This window comes from Protopterus annectens, chromosome 7.part0 (genome assembly GCF_019279795.1).
Source record: "Protopterus annectens isolate FY-2018-M chromosome 7.part0, PAN1.0, whole genome shotgun sequence".
Classification (NCBI taxonomy): Eukaryota; Metazoa; Chordata; order Ceratodontiformes; family Protopteridae; genus Protopterus; species Protopterus annectens.
The window spans coordinates 263891465-263911427 of NC_056739.1; the positions used below are offsets into that span (position 1 = coordinate 263891465).

General features: G+C 40.5%; 1 protein-coding gene across 2 annotated transcripts in view; it reads left to right on the forward strand.

Annotated features, from left to right (window-relative positions):
• LOC122806386 (leucine-rich repeat neuronal protein 2-like) overlaps nt 1-19132 on the forward strand; it is a 1426491-nt gene extending 1407359 nt beyond the window's left edge. For both annotated transcript variants that reach the window (XM_044076746.1, XM_044076747.1), the window contains one exon: nt 15538-19132. In XM_044076746.1, coding sequence (XP_043932681.1) covers nt 15809-17953 — 2145 coding nt within the window. In that variant the 5' untranslated portion in view covers nt 15538-15808 and the 3' untranslated portion in view covers nt 17954-19132. The remainder of the gene's footprint in view (nt 1-15537) is intronic.
• The last annotated feature ends 831 nt before the right edge of the window (nt 19133-19963 follow it).

The following is a 19963-nucleotide window of genomic DNA, read 5'->3' on the forward strand; positions in this document are numbered from 1 at the left end:
ATATATATATACATACATACATTTACAAACATATGTATGCCCACTGTGAATAACATGAACCACCAGTCTGTAGGTGGTATTATACTCTACTGTAGCTCTTTCTTTGAGAAGCATATTCAATACAGCTTCTTTTCTGATGTAGGAATTTCTTAACCAGATGTCCGATAATCAATCAAAGATCCAACAAAGTCATGGAAGAGAATTCACTGCCAACCAACACTACCCTGCTCCACACAGACATAGACATTGCAAGCATCTGACCTTGGCCATCTTCTATTTTTCCTAATAGTGATCATCTATATCTTTGTGCAACTCTATATTCTATACGTCTGTTTGACTCTCACCAGCTCTGAAGATTCCTCAAGACATTAAGTGCTTCTATAAGTTAGGATTAGAGTAAACTGACAGACTGACCAAAAACAACTTCAAATCAGCTAGCTCAAAACAAAGTCATTGTGTTTGCAACCTAGGAAAGATTGAAGCTCTCCTTTATGTATAAAAGCCTAGTATTTCATGTTCTATAAATACTGACCACTTTCCTGTAGGATACTTAATGATAACAAATGACACTATCTCAAAATATTGCAAACTGAATACATAAATAGCACAATATTGTGAACATAAAATTTGTACTACAAATCATCCCACAAAATGTAAAAAAATCTGCAGGGGGCCTCCCAACATGGGGATGTGGCTGCACACCTCAGTATCTTCAATAAAGTAAAAAAGACCACCTTTGTTGAGGGAATGTCTTACAAAAAGATAACTTTTTTTTCCTTTTCTCTTAGTCACACCTTGGAGAATTCATCAAAGCATGTGCATCTTGGCCTGGGCGACTATATAGAGCCTAGCCATACAACCCAGAACATTTACTCAGTGGATTTGCCACCCTGCCCAATGAGGCCATACTGCTAACCCCATGAGTACATTTTTGGATATTCATCCAATCATCAAGGCAAAGCTCTTGGGTGATTTTTGTTATTATATATGGTCTTAGCCATTAATGGCCAATTCAGTGCTGAGAGTATAGAGTATCTAAGAAAGTAAATTGCTAGCTACATTACAGTTTCAGTCACATCTCTTTTATAGAAGTGTGTTTGTAATAAATAGTACTATAAAGGGCAATACCCATGCATACAAATCCCTTACTAACTCCATACATCACCCGTGGAAACTTTGGAAGATCCCCAAAACTCTGAATCACTTTGGGTGCATAAAAATGGACTGCACTAGCAGACATCAGCTGTGGGAAACAGTGACAACTGAGTTGCAACTTATGAACATGTAGTCAGTGAGATGTAGTCTCATCCAGTTTACTCAACCAAGCATGGAGAAGTTGTAGTAAACTTGCAACTTCTGTGTCCACTGCTGCATACTGCCTGTGTGTCTGACTTTTGCAGGATATTTTCTGTACATTTCTACTTTATTTTACACTCTATATAATGGCTGAAAAAGATACATTGGGTAAACCAACAACTTGATTACCCTTCCAAAAAAAAAAGAGTCTGCTAAGAATAAAAACAGTGCATCAGCTCAGCTCAAAAAGGTGTCCCTCAAGGACACAGCTAAACAGAGGTGACTCCATTTTTGCTTGGTAGTTTTTTTGCCGCTGATCAGGTTGTCTTTTCCCGAGGTAAATGTGAAACCTCAGTTTCTGCAATTTATTGCTGTCACACTTTTATGGCTGGTCACATCAGCTTACAGTTTTTTCTACACCTCTGATTCTGATAGTTCAGTAGGTAGTTTTCACATAAAAATGCCCTTGGATGGTAACTAACCACTATGCAGACTCAAGATATGGCATGCAAAGAAAGTCACATAAAAGTAATTGCTCTCCAGCAATATAAAAAGTACATTACCCAGTTTGTCTATTATGGTTTCTCCCTACAGATGACTAAAGATGACGGATCATTGATGATCAGCTGTGTGAATTACCTTTCAAGAATGCTTTGGTCACTGAAAGCAAACTGAAAACTCTGGCTGTCTCCTGTACCCTCAACTAAATATAACCAACTTAACAGTTGTAGGACCTTATGGTAGGTTATAGCAGGCACATCTGATGCTTTCTTCTCGGTCTTGGGCAGTCATTATAGGTTGGCAGTAGAATAATTTGAAGAGGTGGAATTTCAGAATTGTTTAACAGGCAATTCATCTTCTTTTGTTTATTGGACTCCCCCTTAACAATACATTTTGTGCCTTTGTAATAGACATTTCCTGCAGATACATAAATGCCACAGACAGAACTTTTCCAGATCTGTATGCAAGTCTGGGATTGGGATGTGAGGAGTAACTATTGTCCAGAGATATGGAACCTCATGTTCCAAAACAAAACTGGCTTTAGCCAGACATTTTTACTCTATCACCCAGTTTTGTAAAATGCATGATGTTTTCCCTTCAGTTAAAAGAAACATTGCAATATCCTCATCTGTGTATTAGCATTCTGAGATCAGATGTATTTGACAGAAATACTTATTTTGCTTAATTCTTTACCTGTGTGTCCATTTTGGTCTTTTTCAGATAATCGGTGTGCTTTGCTCTGATTTTGCAGAAATATAGCATTAGTTTTTAACTTTAATCTGTGATGGACTTATTCGGTTCTTGTCTAAAATCTTTGGAAATCAAATAAAATAATATCTTGGGAGCTCACTTAACTATGATTTATGCATATGTATAGGAAACATTTTTAAAGCTCCCCAGATATGATATATTCTGCAGATAGTTTTTATAAAGTCATTGATTAGTTGTAAATGGTGCATGGTACTAGTGGTGCATTCAGAATAATGATATACATGTGAAACAGGGATATTCTATTCATATATCCAACTCATAGGTTCCCTGTTAAAACTTTAAGACTCACAATGCTGAGTCCTGAAATACACAGGGAAAAAGACCAAACATACATGAGACCAGCAAGCAAGCATCAAGCTTCACTTTTCCCCTTTAAACTTGTTATTTTTTGCAGATGGTAAGCCCCCTGAACTTATAATGACTCCAAGGTCACCATACCTCACATTAAAGGGAATTTTCTTCAAAATGGCAATTTTGGAGTCAAGTCCACATTTTTGGTTATTCATTCTCCACATTCCAGGACCTGCATTTCAAACACTTACCAAATTCACCAGTTGCTGAATGCAGGCACAGATAAAGGCAGCTTATATTTCTGATAAACTTGGCAACACTAAGGCTAGCACAACAAGTACATACTCCTGTACCTTTTGGGCATGGTGCAGGTAAGCTTCCCCAAACTAACATACCCCCACTTCCCTAGATAGTCTCTAGAAACTTCCTAACATGACCCCTCCTAATAAATGTCCATGATACATAGGGACACAATTGGGTTGCACGGCATGGCTAGGCTTCTAAAGGCCCTGGTGATCGTTAGCCTAGTATATAATTATGAACCTGCATTTTCCAACTTCACAATATACCCACAGATGTGTTTGTCCCTGCTTCATTCAAATTAACATGACGCAGTCCCACCAACCAAGACTTCTATCTTGTAGGAAGGTTTATACTTTTGCTTCTGAAAAAGCACAACCATACCTACAGGGCATGTAGATACAGTGTTTGAAATATAAAACATTTTCAATTTTCAATTTTCTGTATTTCAATGTACATCCAAAACTACTCATTACAAATGGATCGCCCTATGATCCTTAACAAATGGATAATTATTTTTTATTTCCTAAAGGAGACTCACACACATTTTCCAATGGATACCATAATGCTTTCTTTCATCTTAAAGCTAAGATAATTTTTTACCTTGTTTTTTCTCTGCAACTATGTATTATTGACGGGACTTGTGGCATTTTGGAACCCAGATACAATAATGTATACAGTCTTTCATTTTTGACTCCATACTGGATGAAATCAAGTTAACATATAGTGGGTCTTTCTGCATGGCCTAGTTTAACATTTAGAGCGTCATGGTTAATAAAACTGATTTGAATTCTGTTGCTCTTTGCAAGGTATTATAAGATGTTGTTGAAGAAGAGGAGACTAATAATGTGTCCTTAAGAATCCCAGTCAAGATTCTAATTGGTATAGATAGGATTGTCTGCCAAACAGTCCCTTATGTACCTTTAACAACTTTTGTTACCAGCACTGAAAGCAAACTTTTTATCACCTTTCAGTCTTGCAATCCACATTGACACACATCTAAATAATTACATTTTTTAAACATTTATCTGACACACATCTAAATATGCAACATTTTCATTCAGTGTGTCACATATACACTTGGTAGTCTGGCCTGGTCTTAACTATCAAAGTATGAGTTCCAATTTTTAGGAGCTTTTTGACCAGTTAAGGCTTCTTAAGCAGTGACTACTTTTAAGAGCAGGTTTCCTCTGTTGGTGCAAGGTGATTCCCTTCATCCCTTCACTTATCAGGGTGAGGCTGTGAAAATCATTTAGCCAGACTCTTCTAAGCCATATGTGTATGAGGTCCATGTAAACAAATGATTGACCCCTGGAAGCAAAGGAAGTAATTATCATACCGGCCTATAAATACATCTTGCCACTCATTTCTACTCCTTCTCCTATTTCATGAGAAGGGTCTTTCAGGAGGTATCTCATTGCCTTTGGCTTCTCAGAGTCTGGACCCACATGGACTTCTAGCCCATTTTACATTCTGGCAGCTCTGTAGATGTGTCCACTGAATCAGCTCCTCTTTTTGGTTACAGGAATTCATAGGAGGTCAGGTCTCAGAGTCCTAGACACAGAATCATATAGCCTCTGTGGATTCAGAACCTTCTTTGACAGACTCTGTTAGTGGTCTGGAAGGGCTGTCTAACTGTCTATCTCTGGAGACTATGGCAACATATTATGGAGGCTTCATGATTTTGTCTACTGGACAGTATAGTTTTTGGCGGACACAATTTTTCTCTAATTTATTTTTGGGACATTGCCACTACCCCATATCATCTAACTCCTTGTACATTGTTCTTACTCTAGGAGGCTGACAGGTATCCATGTTTCTATTTTGAAGTCTTGTCCACCAACTCGTTGGAGATTTTGCCCAGATTCCTGAGCTAAGAAATTGAAAGGTATGGCTTCTTTCTCCTTTCAGAAGGCATGGTGGCCCAGATGAAAGGTCTGTGTCTTGTGCTCTTCAGGCAGGGGTTGGCTCTGACTTTCTGGCACTGCTTGGCTGGAATTTATTTCTATTTCTCCTTAGGTCTGTGTCTTTAATCCTACATGGAGATCAAACTCATTGTCTCTGTTGGGGGCTCCATGATAATCCCCCCTGGGATCTGGATTTTCTTCCCTTATCCATTTTACAGGTTTGCCTCAGAGACTTGCATACCACCCTGATTTATGATCACTATCCCAGTCTGTCTCACTTCCTTTACAGTAGACTTGGAGTACTTTGCTTAGGGCAAGTATGTTACCCCATATTACTTTAACCATCTATGGAAGCTATGGTAGTTTTTCTTCACAGCACCTGGCCTCTTGGATCAGCTTTACAAACTATGCTGTGATAATAAGCATGATATCCAGAAGTTATCTTCTCTTTTTCTCTTTTTTCCTCTTGTCTTGCTTTCTTAGAAGGTACCTCCTACCACCCAACACTTCAACCTGTGAGAGATACACTTACATAGCCAAAATGGAAGCAGAGCTCTCTCCACCCAAGATTGTGCTAGACAGTCAAGAGGAGAAGGTTAACACCCACACTACACCTCAAGCAACACATAGCCTTTCTAAACCTACACCACCAAGTCCCACATATAGCAACACTAAATCCACATATGCAGAGGCCCTTAACTGTAACCTGCCCATGCAACAAGGACCTCTGAAGCTGAAATGCAAACAAACACCAATAACAACCAAAGTGTCACATAGCTCACAACACCAGTGTGCCACCCAGCAACAGCCCCTAAGGCAAGACAACGTACCTAACAATTTAGTCATAGGTGACTCTATGGTCCGGCACACTCATGTCCCACTCATCAGGTTGAACAAGGAGAAAATTACAGTCAACTGCCTGTCGGGTGCCAGGATCCGTCACATAATGCATGCACTCAGGTCACTCCACAACAAGTACAAATATGACTGTCATTGTCCATGTTGGAGTGAATGACTTGAGACATACCTCCCTGGACTACATGAAAAGAGACATGGAAAAGCTTTCGGTTCATGTGGCCCAGGTAGGTATGACCCTAGCCCTGAGTAGCATTCTGTCTTCACCCAGAATGATACCACAATATAAAGACACAATGATTTACTTCAACAATTGTCTAAGCTTCTGGTGTCATTCAAAGGGGATCTAGTATCTATCTTCCTGGGACGACATGATCGACAGACCATGATGCTTTGCCAGAGATGGTCTGCACCTGTCGACCCTGGGATTCAGGTTACTGGCTAAGGCTCTTGCCACCCCTATAGTGCCTTTTTTAGGCAAAGTTCAAAGGACAAAACCACCACCGTAACAGGTACAAGCATGCAAAATCTGAAGGTAATGCTACTCAATGCTAGAAGTCTAAACCTCAAAATGCACTCTCTCGAGGCACTCCTAAAAATGGAAAACTTCAATATCTGTGCAATGACTGAGACCTGGTTCAAGGCTCCATAGAGCACCCCTGCAATACCAGGCTACAACTCTTACCACACTTTTCGGCCACCAAACTAGGACCGAAACAATAAAGGTGGAGGAGTGTCAATATTCACCAAGGATATTCACACCACCAGGCTAGATGCCCAACACAATGCATCTGAAATTCTCCAGGTGCAACTGACACTAGGTAAGACTGCAATCCAAATTGTAGCTTGCTACAGATCCCCCACCATGCCCCAAGATTCTCACTACACCTTTCTAAACATACTGGAAAATATTAAGATAGAACCAAACACCCTAATACTGCGTGATTTTTAACTACCCTGCCATTAACTGGGAAAACTACTCATGTACCAACACCTTTGCCCAACGGTTTTTGTAATTCATAAATTCAAATGCCCTGGATCAACTAATCCATAGTCCCACCAGGGGCTCCAATATCCTAGACCTGGGCATTACCAACATGGGAAATCGATGATTCACACCTATGGTCACTCCCTCATTAGTCAGGTCTGACCATAAGCTAATCACCCTTAACATCCACATCCCACCCCCACCCCCCAGTAAGGGAACCTCCATAAAAAACATCTCCAAAGCCAACTTCATGCTACTCAAGTCAGAAGTGACAAACTTCATGACACCCATGCAGACCAGAACTGAAAGTTCAACTGCTGAATCCTACACTAAGGCACTGTACGAGCACATCCACTCATGCATGAATCGTGCCATCCCAAATAGAACCAAGATGCTCTCATCCAAAAAAAGAAAGCCAATCTGGTGGTCCCCTGCCATAAACAAACTTTACAACAAAAGGAAGAAACTGTTGCAGAAAAGAGGAAATCCCAGGATGCAAACAACTCCCTTACCAGCCTCAGTAAGAAACTGAGATCCCTCATAAAATCCTCCAAAGCTAGTTACGAAAATAAAATTGCCAAAGATTCCAAAGACAACCACAAGGCATCAGGAATCTAAATGGCAATGATCAGATCTGCTCTGAGCTAAAACAGAATGGCATTAAATATTCTGATCCCAAGGATATTGCCAATATCCTGGCAGACAGATTCAGTGCCAACTTCACCACTCTCTCACCCCCTAAATGGCCCATCTCAATACCGGAAGATTGCCATATTCCATTAATAACAGCCACACAGGTAAAAAACGCACTCTCCAAAGCTAAGAATACAGCATCCATGGGACCAGATGAAATCCCAGACTGTGTACTACATGAACTACAATATGAGCTGGCACCTCACCTAAGTGTCATGTTTAATCATAGCCTCACCTCAGGTTTTGTGCCCACTGAGTGGAGCAGAGCTACAGTTATCCCACTCCACAAGGGGAGGATCCACCTTGGATCCCGGAAACTACCGTCCCATCAGTCTGATGAGCCTTATCTGCAAGGCCATGGAGCGTATTATCATGGAACTTATAAACAAAGACATTGGCAACCTTCAAACACTGGACCCCACCCAGTTTGGGTTTGTGAAGGGCCGATTTTGTCTCTTGAATCTGATTGACTTCTTTGAATCAGTCTCCAGATCCATGGACAAGGGTAAGGTGGTCCACACAGCCTATGTAGACCTTGCCACAGCCTTTGACACCACCCCTCACTCTGGAATCATAGATAAACTTACTAAGCTGGGCATTAATCCCTACATCACCCAATGGGTTGCTAACTGGCTTACTGATAGAACCCACACTGTAAAAGTAGCCGAGTCCAAATCCAGCTCCAGACAAGTGGAGTACCTCAGGGTTCAGTCCTGGGACCGCTCTTGTTTGGCATCTACTTCTCTGAAGTACAGGCCAACACTAAGGGACTCTGGCTAACAAAGTTTGCAGATGACTGCAAACTGGGAGCCATTATTGAATCCCCAAATGATGTGGATACTCTACAAAAGGGCCTTACAGAAACAGATGCTTGGTGCCAGAGCCATGGGCTCAAGCTCATTGCCAAGAAATTTATAGTTATCCCCTTTGGGAAAAAACATGTACCCATGAATTACCATATAGGTGGCAGTGCACTAAACACCGGAAGTGTGATAAGAGACTTAGGGACACAGGTCTCACCTTCGATAACCACATTGCCACAACAGTCAGGAAATCCTTTTATGTGGCACATCTCATAACTAAGGGCTTTTCATCCAGAAAAAAAGGAGGTCATTGTCCCACTGTACTCATCCCTCATTAGACCCATTATAGAATACAATGCCCCGCCTGATATGTACCTCTCAAGACATCTGCAACAACTGGAAAGGCCGCAGAAATACCTCACTAAAAGAATCACAGATGCTGTACGCTGACGACCTTAAAAAACTCCAGCAATCCTCTGTCACATATTGTCTACTCCGAGGCAATCTCTGCTTAACATACAAGGCCATGTCAAATCCAGAGCTGTTGGACATGCTACACTTAAAGAAATCCCAATCCCTCAGAGCCACATGCTCCAGGGATCTAAACCTTGTCATCACAATAAATAAAACATGCTGGAGGGATAGGTTCCTGACCCAGAGACTCCCCAGACTCTGGAATAGATTGCCCATACATGTCAAGCAGAGTGTCTCTTTAGCCCTCTTCAAAAGGAACCTTGACGATTGGATGGGAGAAAGGAAATTCACCCCGGGGATCACGTCAGTTGCCCTGATAGACAGGGGACCAGGGAAGTAAATAGTGTGGGAAGAAATAGCCAGGGAATTGTTATGGCTAGGCTTTATAGGCCCTAGGGCTGATAGCCTAGTACTAACCTATGAACCTATGGACAAAGTTCCAGATGGTTATGGCACAGTCCATCCTGGTGTTCTGGGCAAGGATGATTGAATGTGCTTCACACATTTATGGGACACATACTGTTACATCAAATTAAACAGGTGCTACAGGAGACTTCAGCACTTTCATCAGGGAGCCAGTCACTTCCAGTTCAGAGATCTGCTCTGCATAATTACCTCCTCTCCCATGATGTTTTTTACATGCACATGGCAGTAGTGGCTGCTCACCTGCGATTCAGAGAATTTCAGGTGTCTTCTGTATCTGAACGACAGCTGCCTTGCTGCTTCAACCGGATATCAGTTGTTACAAACTGGGGACTACCTGTCTTAAGGCTCCAGATCACTGGGCATTACTATAAATCTGGCAAATCGGATCTATTGCCAATATGTTGTTGTGTCTTTTGGCTTTTCCCGGTTAGGGGTCGCTACAGCGGAACTCCGGTCCGCTAATGATTGGCAGTAGATTTTTATGTGCCGAGTTGCCAGCTCTGACGTACAACCTTCAACGAAGGTACGCCCATTCACCCATGTCTCCACACAGAAGACGCTCTAGCTAAGAATCGAACAGGACAACGTCTTACTGTGAGGCGACAACGCTACCGCAGCACCACCACCGCAGCATCTATCTAAAAATTGAAATTCATAAGTTCTCACTTAAATACAAACTAGTCAGCATCTTTGATTTGTCACTGTATCACATCATTCAGAAGTCAAGGTGGAGTTCACTGTCACTTCCATTCCCTGCCAGCTAGAGTAATACTGCAAGCTTATGTGCTATTACTTTTTTAGCCTCTATCTGCTGCTGTAGAACTAATTTGCTAATGTCCTTTTCACTTGTGGAGCCAATCGAACAACCCATTCTACACAGGCTGTTCTTCTACCTCCCCTCCTCCCACATTACAAACACCACATGCACTTCCCATCGGAGTAATGTGAACAGTTCAAGTGATAGCCTTCCCTGAGGTCTAGGTTGCATACCAACATACTGTTGATGACAGAGGCTCCCTTTGGCCTTGTGAGTTGCCCTCTGCACATCTTTCCTCTGACGTCTATTTTACTATACTCCAGTGACACATCAGTATCTTAGTATGTCAACAGACAGGGAGGAACGTGATCCTACCTCTTGTACAGAGAGGCCATGAAGGTGTCACAAGGGGCAATCTCTGTAAACTACTGCTAACTACAGCACGCATATTGTGGAAATCGAATGCTCTGCCAAACAGCATCTGTAGGTTTAGTCTGGTTCCTCATTAGTGGTCCCTCAATCAGTTGTCAGCTGGGAATCCCAGCTGTTGGGGCCAACCTTATCACAGCCTTCTTGTTCTCCCCTGTAACCACAAATACATTATATATGTGTGTATATATATATATATATATATATATATATATATATATATATATATATATATATATATATTGTGTGTTTTTTTTCTAACTCTCCTTTTGGGGATACTCCCAAGGGATGCTGGTTTTTGCTCTTGGTCTCAGGTCGCCTTTATGCTTCTACCATTGATCTCAGAGCGTCTACATCATTTCCTTTTGGCTCATCCCCAGTTAGAGGTTGCCACAGCAGGACAATGGTCTGCAGAAAAAAGCCACTAAATTGTAGGGCTCTGCCATTCTCCTTTGTAGATATTGGACTCATCTGCCGTGGTCTTCTCTCCTATCTCAGATCTCATCTGGGATATCCTGCATGGATTCTGGAGCCCAGTCGGGATTTCCAATATCGCCCTTTGGAGATTTAGCATCCTGATCCCCATGACCTAAAACTGACTGTATGGTTTCTTTCTTTCCATTGATTGCAACATGGTGTAGGCTTGCTCCTCTCACTCTGCACACTAGTCAGTAGGTTCAGAACCTCTATTTTTCATCGCTTGTAATGTTATATTTGCACACTTTGAATGAGGGAACAAGGGTTTGTGAGAATTCTCTGTGTTCAGTGTCCTGTTCTCTACAGTATTGTTGTGCAGAAGTCATAAGGCGTTCATAAGTAAAATAACTTGAAATTATTGTGTCTCATGTTGTCATAGTTCTTGCTACTTTACATACAATTATATGGTATTCTGTGCAGGTAGCTTGGTGAATATATAGTAATTGGAGCCATCATCTGGAAACACACAATTAATCCTATTCCTATGATTGTAGGTAAGTAGTAGGCTAGCTGCCCTTGTGGGCCATTTTAAGTCTAGTCAGTTTCCCCTTGGTGCTTGAATTAACCTAGATTGACCTACCCATCCCATGGGCAACATTTATATATTACTCCTAGTGAGGATAATAAGGATCATACTGTAGATAATTTGAGGGGATCCATGCATGGGATAAAGCACGTAGGAATTGCCTCTACCCATCAGTAGTACTAGGGCAGTTCTGGGATAAATGTTCTATTATCTACCCATAGATCCAAGCTGTGCTTGAATATGGACAGGGATGAGTTTTACTTTACACGGATGGGGAGCCTGTTCCAGAACAGTGATATCCTTTACAACATATACTTGTCCACACAAACTATAATTTTGTTGTTGCAGAAGAGGTTTAGATCCTTGGAATGAATATTTTTGATGCCATTTGAATTGCTGATGGCATAGTAGGTCCATCAGTACTGAGTCAGAGGATGCCTTGCGTGTCTGACACAGCTCACCTCATAGCGGTCAGAAGTATAGTAACATGAGGTGGCCCATGAAGGATATATTGCCCTTGTATTCACTTAGTAAGATATCTCTGTAGAAGTTCCAGTTGTTGGATGTCTTTGAACAGCTGCATGCCAAATGGGACATCATACTACATGACTAACCTAATGATGGTTGAGTAAAGGGGGGGGGTCAATGACATCGCTAGATCTAGTTACAATCCCTTTATTTATAAGATGCACAGTGTGGACATGATTGCAAGTTATGTCACTGCCCATATAAGTACCAAAATCCTGAACAACTGTGTCAGTTTTCAAGGGTGTATTATCAATGTGGTAGTTCCCTGGTGTGAACAGCTTCCCAAAGCATACAATAATGCACTTTTTGAGACTTGGTTTCATTCAACTGTTTTGACACCAGCTTTTTGTTTGGAACACATCTTACTGTAGAATGGCTAAGTCATTTGGGGATTCAATAACTTCTCCTTGATTGCCTAAATCAAACTTATTCTTGTACTATGTTATTCAGTTAAACAACTTATGATTTAAAAGATTGTGCATTTTAAGCTGCAAATTATGAATGTACTAGTCTAGTTTTTGTACTATTTCATATTTTGTATCTTACATCTTAAATTTGTGTGTGTATAATTGTGGGCCTCTGCTGAAAAAGGGCAAAAGCTCAGTCGGACTAACCCAGTCAACAAATGTTAAATAAATAAAAATCATTCTCAGACTTAGTCAGTCAGAGGCTTTAGTACTGCATTTTAATTCAGCAATGTAGATGCCAAACATGACCGGTCCTAGCACCATACCCTTAGGGGCTCCAATACTGACTGGTCTCCTTATGGAGGTAGTTTCCCATATTTCCATCTCCTATGTCTTGTCTGTGAGCTAAAATATTGCTGTACTTCACGTTTTCTCAAGTACAATAGCTTTCAAAAGGAATTGATGTTAGTACATAATTGATGCATTAAATGCAAATTCAGATATAATTTAATAGGTGAAGCAATGATTAAAGAAGAGGAAGAGAATGCAGGATGCCAGTACTTGTCTGTCCATATAAAGGTTATCAGTGCTGTTCTGCAGGGGTCATTTATTGTTTTAGGATCTAAGATAAAAAGTGGACAACCAAATATGCTGATCATTGCAGACTGATTAACATGACAAATGTCATAAAAAGAATGCAGAAATTCTCCAAGATGATCTCTAAAAAATACACTATCTTTGCAATAATTATATCAAGAATCTACATGGCAATACCCAGATATGCTTTGAGTTACTGCACAATGGTACCTCCTATACTGAGCCAGCAGATATTGCCAACATACTGGCTGACAGATTCAGTGCCAACTTTACCCCTCTCTTCCCCCCCAAAGGACCAATCTCAATACCAAAAGAATGCCAGTCACCCAACATTATTGCAGCACAGGTTAAAGCTGCATTGTCTAAGGCCAAGAATACAGCTTCCATGGGACCCGAGAATATCTCTGGCTGTGTTCTACATGAATTATAAAGTGAACTGGTACCACATCTGTGTGCTCTGTTCACTCACAGCCTCACCTCAGGGTTTGCCCCTACCGACTGGTGCACTGCTACAGTCATCCCTATCCATAAATGGGGAGAGACTACAGACCCTGGAAATGATTGTCCCATTAGCCTGAGGAGTCTGATGTGTAAGGCTATGGAACGCATCATCATGGACCTAATTTAACAAGGATATAGGGAATCTCCAAACTCTAAATCCTACGTAGTTGGGTTTTGTGAAAAGTAGATCATGCCTGCTCAACCTGGTTGACTTCTTTGAGTCAGTCACCAGAGTGGTGGACGAAGGTAAGGCAGTTCAAATAGTCTACTTCAATCTGGCCAAGGCCTTTGATACCATTCCTCACTCAGGAATTATTGATAACTCAGCAAACTAGGCATCAACCCCTATATCATTAGGTGGGTTGCAAATTGGCTCACAGATACAACCCACAGTGTGAAAGTAGCAGACTCCAAGTCAGGCTGCCGACAAGTCACGAGTGGAGTCCCACAGGGATCAGTCCTCGGTCCTCTCCTGTTTGGCATCTACTTCTCAGAAGTCCAGGCCAACACAGAGGGACTCTGGTTGACCAGATTTGCAGACGACTGCAAGCTGAGAGACATTAACTCCCTAAGTGATGCAGACATCCTACAAAAAGGCCTCACTGAAACCAATGACTGGTGTTGAAACCATGGCCTTAAACTTAATGCCAAAAAATACTTTTTCCCAAAGGGGATGAAAACTCAAGTTCCCACTAATTACCACATCGATGGCAGCACACTGAACAGTGAAGGTGTTATAATAAATCTGGGGACAAAGGTTGACAGCAACCTCTCCTTCAACCACCACAATGCCACTGTGGTCAGAAAGCCCTTCTATGTGGCACATCTCATTACCAAGGGTTTTGCATCCAGGAAGAAAGAGGTCATCATTTCTCTCTACTCTTCCCTCATTAGACCAATTATAGAATATAATGCCCCATTTGGTAGGTACCTCACTAGACACCTGCAACAGCTGGAGAAGCACAAAAGTACTTTACGAAGAGGATCCTAGGCCTTAAACACGTGTCTTACATGGACAGACTAAAAAAAACTCCAGCTATTCTCTGTCTCATATCATCTACTAAGAGGTGATCTCTGCTTGACTTACAAAGGCATGTCTGACCCAGCTCTGTTAGAAATGCTACAGCTAAAGAAATCCCAATCCCTGCACACCACACGCTCCAGAGACCTCAACCTCATTACCACAGTCAACAGAACATGCTGGAGGGACAGGTTCATAACTCAGAGACTACCCATGCTCTGGAATAGACATCCCATACATGTCAATCAGAGCACCTCACTAGCTCTATTCAAGTGAAATCTTTATGAGTGAATGGGAAATAGAGAGTTCACCCCAGGGATCACTCCAATGGCTTTACTTGATAAAAGTACTGGGAACTATCGACGCGCGGCACAATGCCAGGGCACTTCTATGGGCTAGGCTTGTAAAGGCCCCAGAGCCATTAGCCTAGTACTCATCTATGAATATTAAATAGCAAAGAATTCACCTTTATTGTCAGTAAATGTGTCATCATAAGAATTCTGATTATACCATGAAGAAGACAACATAAGTAAAGAGCAATGGTGGACTAGAGTTTAATATGACCGCAGCAGGGTGCAAGAGTAGAAGATTTACCACACAAATTTACCCATACAGGCAACATTCGTAACTAGGCAAACACTAGATTTCTTACTTCATGTGTTGTGAAAATATCCACATTGAAACAAGAATTAAAATGTATACCCTCCAAGGTGATATAGTGAGTACATTACCATGTAATTTATCAATGGTGAATGACTAACAAGTCTTGAAATTGGTCATGAAGTCCAAAACATATACAAGTCCAATATGCATTTTTCCATTGTTAATTTCATGTACTCTGAATGCTGACACGTTATCAGTATTGCATCCACAAGCAATCCCACACATAGATAATAATACTTTATGAGATTCTGAAAACCCAAATTGTAATTCCTTTAAAACTATAGAAGTTATTCAGCTGTATCCTCACTTTCTTTTCTGTCTTTCAGATATCACCTGGGAAATGATGCACATCAAACCTTTATGCTATGAAAAATGTTTGCAGGAAGAAAAAAATCTTCACTAATGCGATGCTCTGTTATCAGTGCTTGAATTATGCATCAATCCACAGATACTTCTAGTTATGTTCCTGTCTGGAGAAATGCAGCAGTCATTATAAATTGTTAAACAGGCTGTTTTAAAAGCTGCTCCCAAGCAAATATATGCTTTTGCGTTCAAGATGGATTTTAAAATATTTAATCCTAAGTAGCTAAAAAGCACATGAAAAACTTGAGGGGAAAAATGAGACTGCTTCAAATTAATTTCTTTATTGGCATGGCTACTGCCATAGCCCTTCAAGTAGTACCATGGAAGGTAAAATGCCCCCAGCAGTGTGTTTGTCAAATAAGACCTTGGTACACACCAAAGTCTGCATATAGAGAAGCACCGACTGTTGACTGCAATGATTTACTGGCTATAAAAGTCCCTGTAAATTTGCCAAGTGAAACTCAGACATTGCTGCTTCAAAGCAACAACATTGCAAAGATTAACCAAGCTGATGTGGACTATCTGAAGAACCTGTTGGAGCTAGATTTATCCCAGAATAGCTTCTCCAGTATTCATGACTTTGGTATCAGGAATATGCCACAACTCCTGAGTCTTCACCTGGAAGAAAACCAGCTGAAGGAATTATCTGAGAGCTGCTTTTCTGGGCTGCCTCAGCTCCAAGAACTGTATCTGAATCATAACCAACTAAAGGCAATCTCTCCTCGAGCTTTTACAGGACTTGGCAACCTTTTAAGGCTACACCTTAATTCTAATCTCTTGTGGGTGATTGACAGCCGCTGGTTTGAAGAACTGCAAAGCCTGGAAATACTTATGATTGGAGAAAATCCTGTGTTTTCCATTTTAGACATGAACTTTCGACCATTAACCAATCTGAGAAGTCTTGTTCTTGCTGGAATGAACTTAAAGGAGATTTCTGATTATGCTTTATATGGTCTAATGAACTTAGAAAGCCTCTCTTTTTATGATAATAAATTGGTTAAAGTGCCAAAGGAAGCTCTTCAGAAGGTCCCCGGCCTGAAATTTCTGGATTTAAATAAGAATCCAATACAAAGAATTCAGCAGAATGATTTTGCAAACATGTTACATCTCAAGGAACTTGGCATAAATAATATGGATGAACTAGTTTCTATCGACCAGTATGCTCTAAGCAACCTTCCAGAGCTAACCAAACTGGAAGTGACCAACAACCCCAAACTATCCTTTATCCACCCAAATGCATTCCATATGTTGCCACAGATGGAAACTCTTATGTTAAACAACAATGCACTTAGTGCCTTACATAAACAGACTGTGGAGTCACTTCCTAATTTACAAGAAATTAGTATCCACAGTAATCCCATCCAGTGTGACTGCATCTTACGTTGGGTCAATACAACAGAAAATCATATCAGATTCATGGAACCACAGTCTACTCTATGTGCTGACCCTCCAGACCTGAAGCACAGACATGTTCGTGAAGTTCCCTTTAGGGAAATGACAGACAGATGTCTACCACTAATATCAGTGAATAGCTTTCCTCCCCACTTAGACGCAGAAATGGGTGAGACCCTCTCATTTCACTGCAGGGCCCTTGCAGAACCCGAACCTCAAATCTACTGGGTAACTCCTTCAGGGTTCAAAATTTTGCCTTTCTCATACTACGGGAAATACAAGGTTCACCCAGAAGGGACATTAGAAATTCGGAACATTACTATCAGGGAAGGTGGAGTGTATACTTGTGTAGCCCACAACTTGATAGGTGCTGACACAAAAAGTGTCACTGTCAAAGTAAATGGAAAGCTTCCCATTGGAGAAGACAGTATCAGGTTTTATACAGAAGAGGTTCAGGCATACCATGCCCTTGTATCATGGAAACTTAACTTAAATACTGTATCAACTAATCTTACCTGGTGGGGCCTCACAGACAGTACTACCTATGATAGTACAAATATGGCCAGAGTTCCAACAGGTACCAGTATGTACAATATAACAAGGCTTCAGCCATCTACCGATTATGTGGCTTGTTTGCATGTGGCTTACATCAACTTACAGATGAAGGTTTCTTGTGTTAGTATAAGGACTGTGGAAGTTACTTTTCAACACAGCATTAAAGAAGCTGGAAAAAGTGTCATCATAGTTGGAGCTTTTTGCATCTCACTTCTAGCAGTGACCATTGTATTCCTCTGCAGCTTTGGGTTTTTAAGAACACAATACTGCTTCTACAAACAGTTGCAACAGCAGAGCAAAGAACCCATGCAGGATAGTTTGACCTGTTCAGTACAGGATATTTACCCCTCATTTGTTAAACCCTCAATGACAGGCATGAATATTAGCCAGGGAATAGGGATTGAAGTAAAGACTACAACCCTGGATTCATGAGTGGACGGCTGAGATAATTAGAACATGAAACTCAGCGTCTGTGTATTCCTAAGACAATGTGAAAGAGATGTCAGCAAAGTAATTAGGGCTTTTTGTATGTATCCTGTCTGCTGCATAAAATCTTAAATGAGCTAACAACATTTATAAGATTCATGACAGAGGAAAGCCAATCCCATTATAGTTAGGAGAAGTAAAAAAAGTAAACAATTCTGAACTCCAACTGTTGAATCATATAGCTACTTATTATGGAAAGACATGACTAAAAAAAGAAAGAGACTTTTTCATCTGCAAAATTGCCTGTAGTGCAGGATCTGGAAGGAAATATTCCATCTAACCAGGCACTGTTGTTTAGCACTATGACAATGAATGCAAAGCCTGAAAAAATATTACAGGATACATCAAGAAAATTTAATAAATTCCCAAGATATTACTTGGCAACTAATACATTCTGCAGCTTTTACTGGAAACCTGTTTTCTAGGACGTTGTGCATAAGTGTTGAAATGAAGTTCCTCTTCTGTTACTCTTTGTATGTCCTTTGTATAAATGTGTACAGGTAAAAAATATAGTTAAAACATGGCTTTACAAAAAAAAAGAGAGTAACTCTCTTTCAGGGTGATTTTATGAATGCTGTTTCTTCATCATCACAACTTGCAATTGTACATCTGGATCCACAGAGAAATCACTGTAAAGCATAATGAGAAATAACATTTTATTCTTGTTCACCTTTACCTGGCTGCGCAGCAAATATATGTATGTATATATAGATAGATAGATGCATACATATACAGCAGTGGGTAAGGTCTTCAGAATTATTTTACCAGGATTTTTAGCAAGCAAGATCTCTGCAAATCTTTCTCTGAATAAAGAGTTTGTTTTTGTTTGTTGGTTTTCTTAATAACCTGATGTGCAATTTCTGTGCTAGTCTTGATGTAAGAGACAGATTCTGTCTGGAGAAGAGCAAAGTAATTACATCTGACATGCATTTTGTACAAAAGTGTAATCAAGGCAAAGTAAAGTGCTGGTGCCCTTAATGTGGTCACCTGTCTGAAGATGAGAGTAGTAGTGACGCTTACAGTTTCAGGAAAAGGTTGCACATCTTAGTATGACCAGTTGTATGACTGCCAACATTTTCTATAATACAGTTGTTCAACATTCTAAAATATTATATTTGAAGACCATTTTTTTCATTTGTTTGATGTATTTTTTTAAGATGCAATGAAATTCTTTGAGCAATCAGCATAAGGAATACTTAATTGCTGACCACTGTTATCAGGAAACAGGCAAAATGATGTGGAGATGCTGATGAAGAGTAAAATATTTCAGTGGTAGCTTAAGAAGAAACTATACCAAAAAGATTCTAATTAAAACACATTCTGAATTACAACAGAAGAGGTAAAACGGTTCCTTAGAAGCTAATTTTATAAATTAGCAGAACTTCATATATTTGTGTGTTGATATTCATGTCTGGTTTAGTTTGTCTTATGTTGGAACAGCACACAGTGGGTGTGTAAGTATGTGTTAACTTTTATGTACTACCAGTTCTACACTTGTGCATCACACAGTGGGTGAGTATGTGTTTACCTTTATGTACTACCAGTTTTACACTTGTGCAGCACACAGTGGGTGAGTAAGTATGTGTTAACCTTTATGTACTACCAGTTTTACACTTGTGCAGCACACAGTGGGTGAATAAGTATGTGTTAACCTTTATGTACTACCAGTTCTACACTTGTGCATCACACAGTGGATAGGGGTCTGTGTTAACCTTCATGTACTACCAATTCTACACCTGTGAAGCACACAGTGGGTCAGTAGATATTCATGTCTAGTTCACACTATCACTGTTACCTGTTTCACACTGGTGTAATACTGATAGTGTATCATAGTGGAGGTCAGTAAGTATCTTGTGTCGGCATCCGCATCTGGTTCACAGTATCACAGAGAAGGTCACTAAGTAATGTCTTGATGCCACTCTCTGTTACAGTGGTGCATCACATAGTAATAGGTAT